Consider the following 9173-nt stretch of genomic DNA (forward strand, 5'->3'; position numbering starts at 1 on the left):
AGGGCCGCTACTGTCGCGAGGTTTCTTTTTTTGTCCGGTCGTGGAGGGAGACGCTGATGGACGGCAGGATTCCGTTGGTAGCAGGATCGGAGGGCGAAGAGAGGGTGGGTGTGTTCGCGGATCCGTGATGTGGCGCCGCGTACTTTTTGTGCTTTTTGTCGCGGCATGCGCTCGGGGCTACTCGGGCTCTTCAGCCCGCTCTCCGGATGAAAAAAGGCCCTCGTGCGGTCGAGCCCATGAGTTCTGTTCACACGGGCTAGGCCTGAGCAAACCCAACATAGCCCAGACGCAGTTGGTGTTTTCTTTCACTTGAAACGACTACTTGATTACTGAAAGTCGGAAAACCTGTTGGGCGACAGGTTGATAACAGTCAAGAACACACTCATTCAATAAATAAAGCAACTGCGCTGTTATACGTTGTATTAGTCTCTTGTACATTTTCCCGGTATCAAATATATTACTCCCTCCGTTCCAAATTATAAGTCATTCTAAAAATCTTGGAGAGTCAAAAATTTTCAAGTTTGACCAAATTTCTACAACAAAATAATAACATTTACGATACCAATTAAATATCATTAGATTCTTTGTTAGTTATATTTTCGTAGTATACCTATTTGATGCCATAAATCTTTGTGTTTATCTCTAAAATTTTGATCAAACTTTGAGATGGTTCGACTCTTCAAGATTCTTGGAATGACTTATAATTTGGAACGGATGGAGTAATCAAAAGAATACAGCGCGACTCGGTGTTAAATAACCCGCCGAGGCTCACCGCAATTTACAATGCATCAAGCCTTCCCCAGATATGTCTGGACACTGCAATGGTCATGCTTGTGTCACAGTCCAACCAGGTCAGGGGCCTGATCCTCTCATATATCTGCTCTATAGCTAGACATGTTACCTGTTGGTTCAAAAATGGAGCAACAAGCAACTAAAGAATGCCTATTCGTCTCAGTCCAACCTTTCGCTCAGAAGTTGCCAAAGGATACTGATCTGGTGATGCTTTCGCTGACAGGGTAGCAGCTACAACACCAAAGAGGAGGAAGCTGCCTCAGGAGGTCCACTGGTCAGGGACAGCGAGGAAGTACCTCGACATGGCCTTCCTGAACCTCTTCTTGTACTGGATTGGAGAAATCACAGTGGGGGACTCGTTCTTTGGCCCGCCCAGGATGCCTGAGGCTTTCACCCATGTCTCCAGCTGCTTGTCCCAGGTGTACTGCCGCAGGAAGTCGATGATGCCCACAACAAGCTCTTTCTTCTCCTCATCGATGCCGACCAGAAGGGAGTAGTCCATGACATCCAAAGACTGTGAGATGGAACACGTTAGCAGATGCAATGATAATGTAAGATTACCAATCATGCTATTATCTAGTTTGTGCTACTGTTTCTAAAATAATGTCTGCAATTCATTATGAGCAAACAATATTAGCCTGCATGAAATTGGGTAATGATGGTAAGAGGAAGTAATTCACATCATGAGATCGAATTTACATTTTTACATTGCAATATTGCTAATTCGTTATAATTTAATGGATAATTCCGGTGCCACAAAAAATAAGCAAAGCCTATCAATGTGATATGATTCTTTTCTTCGAAAGCCCAGAAACAAACACATTTCTCCTTAGTTTACAGACTGGAGAGACAAATAAAAGAATTTGAAAAGGTCACATACATCATATTGGATACCACTGAGATTTAAAAACTTGAAGGGCCTGTTGGGAGAGGGTGTTTTGGATCAAAAGCCCTAGAATTAGTATTAAATTGAAATGAATCTTAAAAATCCCTAGAGGGATGCCCCTCATTCAAAAAGGCCCTAAAAGGGTTAGCATCTTCTAGAATATTTGTTGAACAGAGGAATCTCAAGGAATGAAGTCATCCTTTGCTGCATGCCAAAAGGAGCCTCAGCACTATCGCGTTAGATAAATTAAGTGTCATCTAAAATAGTAAATAGGGAAGTCATCAAGTCTATAGGTCTAAGAAGTTGAAATAGATACGTACCGCAAGAAATGATGTATCATTCCAGACAGCTCTTTCCAATCTTCTTTTTGCCTTACTCCCCAAAAACATAGGCTTTGTATGTAGTGCTTCTATGAGATTAGAATCTAAAAGGACTTTATTGTGGCCCGAAGTATCAGAATTGTAGCGTGAACGCACAGAACCCTTCAGATCATACACCCTAGATATTGTTCTCTGGAAGAAAATGTTCTCCATCACCATCAGATCCATCTTCATCTCACGTCCACCTTTCAAACTCTTGATACTAACCTGGATAACATGAACAGCATAAGTTAGTAAAACCTCAGAACAGAGAAGAATGCACTGGACAGAGGATTCAGTAGTACCTGATAGAGTCCCATTATTTTTGCAAGGCAAGTCGGGCTTATGGAACTCAATGACTCTGTCAAGTGCCTGAAGTAGTGAGGAGCAAATTCTACAAAAGAGTCCAGCTCTGTTTTGGTGACTTGTTTAATAATGAATCTCTCGTCCATTGTCTTTGCAAAGTAAACATTGCTTTTTCCACCTTGTGCACTCCATCGCTTACAGCGACTAAGTGAGCGTATGTAATCAATATCACTGGGACAACATTTCTTTCTGAGTGCATCAAACTGCCTTGCAAAATAGCAAGTGACTGAAAACTTAGTACTATCTGCAGAAGATGTATCATCATCGAAATAGAACCTGAAGTGGGATCCTTTCAAATCTGAAAGGTCCTCATACGAGGAAGATCTGTCAAGTCTATTACTGCTGACCTTAGTAAAATCTGAAAAGCTGGGGCTTGCATTCATTTTATGTGAGACATGCTCAACATACTCTTGCGATGTCATGGCATATGACACAACACTGGTTGGCTCGTCATCATAGACAGTGATGATAACAGAACCTTCGCAGCTGATATTCGGCAGAAGCAATCGTGCCCCATTCTTTACCATATCAGAAGCCGATGTTATATATTTAGGAGCACGTGTAAGAACAGCATTCAAGTTTCCTCTAGTCCTGGGAGATATTTGAGAAAATGCTCTCCTCATGTTTGTCATCGGATCCTTCACAAGGCTCGTCAAGTCTCTAAAGGAATCAGCTGGTTTCAATGATGAATGCAATGAAGCAGGCACTAATCCAGTTTGTTCCCGCTGATGCAATCTCAATACCGCATCAAATGAGTGGATTCGGACTGGGGCGGTGGCCTTCTTGCAACTTGGATTGCTCAGCAAGCTAAAAGATCTATTTTCATCAGCTTTGGTCAAATCATGTGGATAACGTAATTCACCAGATCCAGACCATGCCATATCTATTTTGTCTGCTAAAATAGATGCAAGTGACGGTAACCTCTCTACTGGATCTGTCTTAATAGGATCTTCGGACAGATGATGTCCTTCATATATACTGCTGAAGACCAAATCAAGACCTCCTGCATCAGACGCAACACCATCCACCAGCCCAATCGGCAAATCTTTCTCAGCCATGACAGCTTGATGATCTTTTGAGTGGCCTTCTGTAGACAAAAGAGATTTCCTTGGACTTCCTGAAGAGCGCCGAGGACATGATTCTTGATAGGTACCTGCAAGTCTTGTAACTGTCTGATGAAATTCAGGTCTCACTTCACTGGTCCCTTGGGGTTTCTCTTGATTGGAGGAATCAGTTTTGTAAACATGACCACCTTCCTTAAGTGAATCTATGCCACACAACCTGCAGTCCCAAGCGTGAGCATCTAGGAGCAGACTGCGTCTGATACGGTTGAACTCCAAAATATCAACCTTTGATTTAAATGAATGAGCACTCCCCCTTATAACTGGTAGAAGCAAAGCCTACGATAAAAAATCACAAAACGTCAACACAAAAGAGAATAACATGAAGCATGAGACAAATAAAAAAGCCGGAGGAGGCGCTACCTCATACTCATTTCTTTCCATGTTAAGCAAATCCTTCATCTCCGTTATCTGCCTTTGCGTGCTTGTTTTCACGGAATCATGGTCAGTGATGATACTCTTCTCAATATTATGAAGTAAATCATATACCTCCCTGTGCAAGGATTCCATATTGCCAAATACCTAGAAGAAAAATGTTGCAACCATTTCATCACCCCTGCTGCAATCAAAGTTGGGATGTGGAGCATGCAAATGAACAAATGCTATCTTTAATATCAACTATTTATCTGCATACCTCAACTGCCTCTCTTTTGACCCACTCTTGTGTAGCATGGAAACTGAAATCTAGCACTGGGGGTGGAAGGCTAACAGATAGAGTAACCATGGGACTATACTGAAAGGCGGCCACCATATTTCCATACCTGCAATATTATGTACACAAAATGAATCTTCACTGCAGGACTGGATGGGGCAGGAAAAAAATTTAAAAAAAAGGTAAAGGAGCTATATATACCCATAGAAACGAAGGCAATCCCTTTGGAGAGAATGGCCACAACTCGCAATTCGATTAGCAGTCATATGATTTGAGAAGCTCAGCTCCAGGAACTTGCCAAATGATAGGCCCCAAGCAGCATCAGACATAATTACTCTATGTGTTGCCGGCGGCATTCCATCCTTAGGCTTACACCTCATACATCTGTGCCACATCCATATCCTTCCATCATGTTCACCTGGTAACTTTTGACACAGAAGGCATCTAACACTGATTGTTAGGCTGCCATGCTGATGCATATAGCACCTAACATGTGATTCTGAAGGCTCCTTGCATGATGGGCAGCAATATGCCTGAAAAATAAACACACGAAGAATGAAGTTTAGAAAAATAACAAATGAGTTCTTTCGAAGAAGGAAAAAAAGACAGGAATATTTCTGCATAATAGGTTACACAAGAGTATCAGAAGTACCTGATCAAATAAGTCCTCGCGGAGGTACCTCCCTAGTGGCTTGTCAAAACTACCATAAAATTTGATGCGGAGGAGGTGAGAACGTTCACATGCTAAGCTTTTTGGGATGCAGGTACGTGAGAGTGAAACTAAGATGCTCTGATTGTTGTCGGTACCAGATAAGTAACCAGCAGAAAGCTTGTCTTTGGCATCTGTATTCCCTGACTGTAAGTTGTCTATTGAGGGGTGACTTCTACAGTTTTCCAAAGGGCATGGTTCCGTGCTTGCCCTATCATTATAGGCACCACAAGCAATTGAAGATTGCAAAAACCTGTATGGGTCATCATAATTTGTGACAGCACATGATGTTCTCAAGCCATCACTGAGGGAACATGGCGATATTAAATGTTTAATGCACGAAGCATTTGGATGGCATGAGCTTGACAAATCTTGAGAGTTGACATGGTCAACTGGAAATTCAGATGCTCTACATTCAAGCACGGTTCCCTCGCTTGCCCCATCAAATGGTAACAGAGTTGATGGTGCTAACAGAGTTGATGATGCAGAGATATTCTCAAATATGTGGCTGGTACTAGCATTGTGTGGGTATTTCTCTTCAGCGTCTCTAAGGTTATCAGGAATACTATGATCAGCAGGCCCAGCAGAGACGTAATCTCTATGGGTTTGCAAATCTGGTGCATCTATCAAAGACATCGAAAGAGTTCTTGGAACTGTTGCACCCTCATCAGCAAGGAATGATGTCTCCAGGGAGAGGTGATAAGCAGCAAAGACTGCGAGTTGCATTGCACGCTTAATCTTCTTTAATTCTTCCCGGCAATTCCCTCTCAGCAGAACCTGCATGAAATGTGGCACACTTAATTAATAAACAGTATGAAGAAATTTTTAAAATTTGGCTTTGAAAGTTTGTTTATTTCAGAGGATTGTAGTATAAGAATATCAATTAAAAAATGCCAAAGACATCATTTGAAATTCAAAATGAATATCTTCAAAGAAACATTACCGTGCAACCCAAGCGTTTCAGACAGCCTTCAAAGAACATCAGAGTCTTAATTGATCCCTTCTCTGTGTGTTCTGCTGATGTGGATTCTGGAACTTTCTCCACCTTGAACAAGTCACACTGTCCTAGCCTTGCTGAGACAATGTTGTCAATTGATGAGGCAACCTGACCACCTGTGCATCTCGCTATCCTATCCAAAAGTGGCCTCTTCACATTTAGAACTAATGAAATATCTTTTGCTAAAAGCTCCTGAGCAAAAGATGAGGCGCTTTTCTCAACTAGAAGCACATTAGGCTGCCTAGACTCAATCTTTCCAACAATAGTTCTTAAATGTTCCTTTTCCTGCAGTTTAAGGTCATTCATTAATAAGATTCCAAGAAAAATGTTTAAATATCCAGAGTGAGTAGACACAAACCTGTTCAAGTATAGTCCCTATGGATGCTAATTTATTCGATACCTTCTGGTACTCAAGGGCCCCTCCTAAAATGAGCAATTTGGCATTCCTGTGCTCTGCGACCATCCGTTTGCGCCTTACATTCTTGGAGCAAACAATGCCTCTAACAAAATTGCTGCATCCAATAATTTGTTCATTAGTACCATATAATTAATAATCACAAGACAAAATTTTGTCAGCAGGCTGGCAGTGGAGGCGGTACCTATCAGGTGGGTTCCCAGATGCTATGCATTTAATCTTCACATAGTCACCAGGATCCATGCTGCCACCTTTCTTGGTATCAGGTTTCACATAGTTAGCAGCCTGCCATGCCAACGAGGACACTATCTCAAGCCAACTTTTGGAATCGTTGTCACTGGCCAAAGTAATGCCTTCCCCCTTCAGTAACTGTGCTACTAGAGCTCGAAAGTGCTTCAGCAAGTCATTCTGAACACCGTCTTTATGAGCTCCACCAAAGACACCATTGGCACCAGCTATTTTATTAGCGATGAAGCAACTAGGTTCTGATAAAATATCATCATCATCATCATCATCATCATCGGTTCCAAATATCCTCGATTCGACATCATCTCTCTCATCTTCAGGAGGTGGTGGGCACCAAATATCATCACCAAAATCAACAATAGGGGGTGATGTGTTGACCTCTTCTCCCTCATCAGTGATGCTGACAGTGACTTGGTCCCGCGCATCATCTGAATCAGTCATTGTTGGCACCTCATGATCAGAAGTGTCATCCAGCCTCATCATGCAAGTAGGGCTCTCTGCAGGGCTTGGGGTCATCGATATGTACATTGAGTTACTAACACTAACACTAGAATCTGTATCTGAAAAGTCACTATAGAAGTCAGTCCCTGGGGCTAAAAACTGAGCCCTGGGTTCGTCAGCAGCCTCCTCCACTCGCCTGCATCAACAACCACAGATCGATCCATGACAAATTACCAGATGTACACATCATGCCCCATTCGTGAGCCCCACACCCCTACTGCCTTAACGTACTAGTTTCATCAGGTCCACATAAAAAGGAACGAACGAGATTCAATACAAACATGGCAATCGACCAGACAACTTCCCTACAAGTTTTCAAGGATGGATGCTTGACTTCCTTGTTTAGATGCCTTCAAAATTCCAAAACTTTACAAAATTCTCCATCACATCGAATCTTTGAACGCATGCATGAAGTATTAAATGTAGCTAAACAAAATAACTAATTACACAGTTTGTCTGTAATTTGCGAGACGAATCTTTTGAGTCTAGTTAACCCATGTTGGGACAATAATTACCAAATACAAACGAAAATGCCACAGTATTTTACATCCAAAAGTTTATGCATCTAAACAAGGTCATTTACTACAGTCCAAAAAACTGAGGTAGACTTGCATTTACCTGATATCACGACAAGGAGGACGACAGCGCGGGCCGGCGTCGCCTTCGGCCCCAGATCTCGCCTCGAGCGGGCGTCGCGGCAGCGTTGGCGGGCCGACGGGCGAGGCGGCGCCCTGGGCCCTCGGCGTGCCCACGCCATGGCCCGCCTCCTCGCGCCGCCGCGTCTCGATCCGCGCGAGCTCGCCCTTCTGCACGCGGCACCGCTCGTGGTCGGCGGCGGCGGCGAGGGATCTGGCCTTCTCCACCGTGAACTCCAGCACCCCCATCCCCGCCAGTTGACGCTAAGACCAGCACCCACCGAAGGGGGGAAGGGAGGAGAAGCCCCGAGAAGCAGCAGGAGACGGGGCCGCGCCCGAGAAGCTTCCTTCCTTCCGTTCGATTGCGTTGCGTCCGCCCAAAGTCAGCGCCCCGCCCACGCGCAACCAACCAACCGGCACCGGTGCGACCAGGCCAGCGCACCCGTCGCCCCGCGAGACGGGACCCCCGCCTCCGGCGGCGAACGAGCGAGCAATGCGGGCGAGCGGGACCGGGAGGGCGACGCTGGGAGAGGGGGTCCGACTTCAGCAAGCGTGGGGACGGCGAGCAGACGGCGAGGTCGGGAGATGCCAGTTGAGCGCCACGTCGCTAATGGGAGGGGAAGAAGAGAACGCAAAGTGCATGCTGGGAGGTCGGAGCTTCGGGGGAGGAGGCGCTGAGAATGGGATGGCGCCGGCGGCGGCGGCGGGTGGTTCTTATACGGGAATGGAGAGAGATTCAGGATTTCATTCAGGAGGAAGATTTGGGAGGGACGCCGGTTACCGGGACAGTGACGCCGCTGCCGGGGAGGTTGAGATTTTTTTTCCTTTTTTTGCAAGGGGAGAGGGTTGGTGGGTGGGATTTTAACGGCGAGTAGAGGCGGCCCGCGAGGTGGAAAATCCTCGCTCCGCTCGTTAACCTCTTCGTTTCTGCTGGCTGGGGAGGCTGGGAGAGGGGAGACGGGGTTGGATTGGACGATGGATGTGTTGTGCGTCTCTCGTGTCGCTGTCACCTCGTACAAGTAGCGGTGAACGGCGGTGGCTTTTTCTTCTTGCTTAGCTTGTGTTCTTTCTCCCTTGGCCTCGTTTCAGCATTCATTTATTAAAGTTCTTATTACTCCTAAATATAAGTGGTACTGAGAAGCAATTGAAAGGGAAACGTGGAGGTCTTTTTCTAGCGAAGAGATGTGTCAACGTCCACAAAAGATATATATGTTGTACACTATCCTTTTTTTTACTGTTATAAGTCGTGTATACATAGTATTTCTTATGATTTGGTCTTAAAAGAGTCTTTCATGCAAATTTATTACGACCTATATATAGCTTCAAATGAAACATAAAGCATTATCCATGAATTACTTCTATAACCTTCTCGTATCATTGTATAGCTAGTGATATAGTAGATAATTGTCTATGAAAAACAAGAAATTAGAAATAGGCAACAAATAAAATGTGCAAATAATGAAACTACCATTTATATGCTGCTTTTTTTTATTT

At 44.3% G+C, this 9173-nt stretch overlaps 1 protein-coding gene across 1 annotated transcript; it reads right to left on the reverse strand.

Moving 5' to 3' along the window:
* Window positions 1–385: 385 nt before the first annotated feature.
* Window positions 386–8513, reverse strand: LOC120660618 (putative 1-phosphatidylinositol-3-phosphate 5-kinase FAB1C). The gene is made up of 11 exons (XM_039939214.1): window positions 7663–8513; window positions 6482–7180; window positions 6241–6394; window positions 5829–6167; window positions 4829–5662; window positions 4378–4709; window positions 4159–4285; window positions 3888–4046; window positions 2343–3803; window positions 1999–2265; window positions 386–1306 (listed from the first exon to the last, which is right to left on the reverse strand). The coding sequence occupies exons 1-11, from the start codon at window positions 7926–7928 to the stop codon at window positions 1052–1054; spliced, it is 4893 nt and encodes a 1630-aa protein (XP_039795148.1). The 5' UTR covers window positions 7929–8513; the 3' UTR covers window positions 386–1051.
* Between the last annotated feature and the right edge of the window lie 660 nt (window positions 8514–9173).

This window comes from Panicum virgatum, chromosome 2N (assembly GCF_016808335.1).
Source record: "Panicum virgatum strain AP13 chromosome 2N, P.virgatum_v5, whole genome shotgun sequence".
Taxonomy (NCBI): Eukaryota; Viridiplantae; Streptophyta; class Magnoliopsida; order Poales; family Poaceae; genus Panicum; species Panicum virgatum.

Bases quoted from the DNA above. Each gene is read 5' to 3' on its own strand.
- LOC120660618 (XM_039939214.1), bottom strand. From the start codon at position 7,928: ATGGGGGTGCTGGAGTTCACGGTGGAGAAGGCCAGATCCCTCGCCGCC. The intron at 6,168-6,240 runs GTTTGTGTCTAC...CTTAAACTGCAG, and splicing joins TAGGGACTATACTTGAACAG to GAAAAGGAACATTTAAGAAC. The intron at 1,307-1,998 runs GTACGTATCTAT...TCCATCTCACAG, and splicing joins ATGATACATCATTTCTTGCG to TCTTTGGATGTCATGGACTA.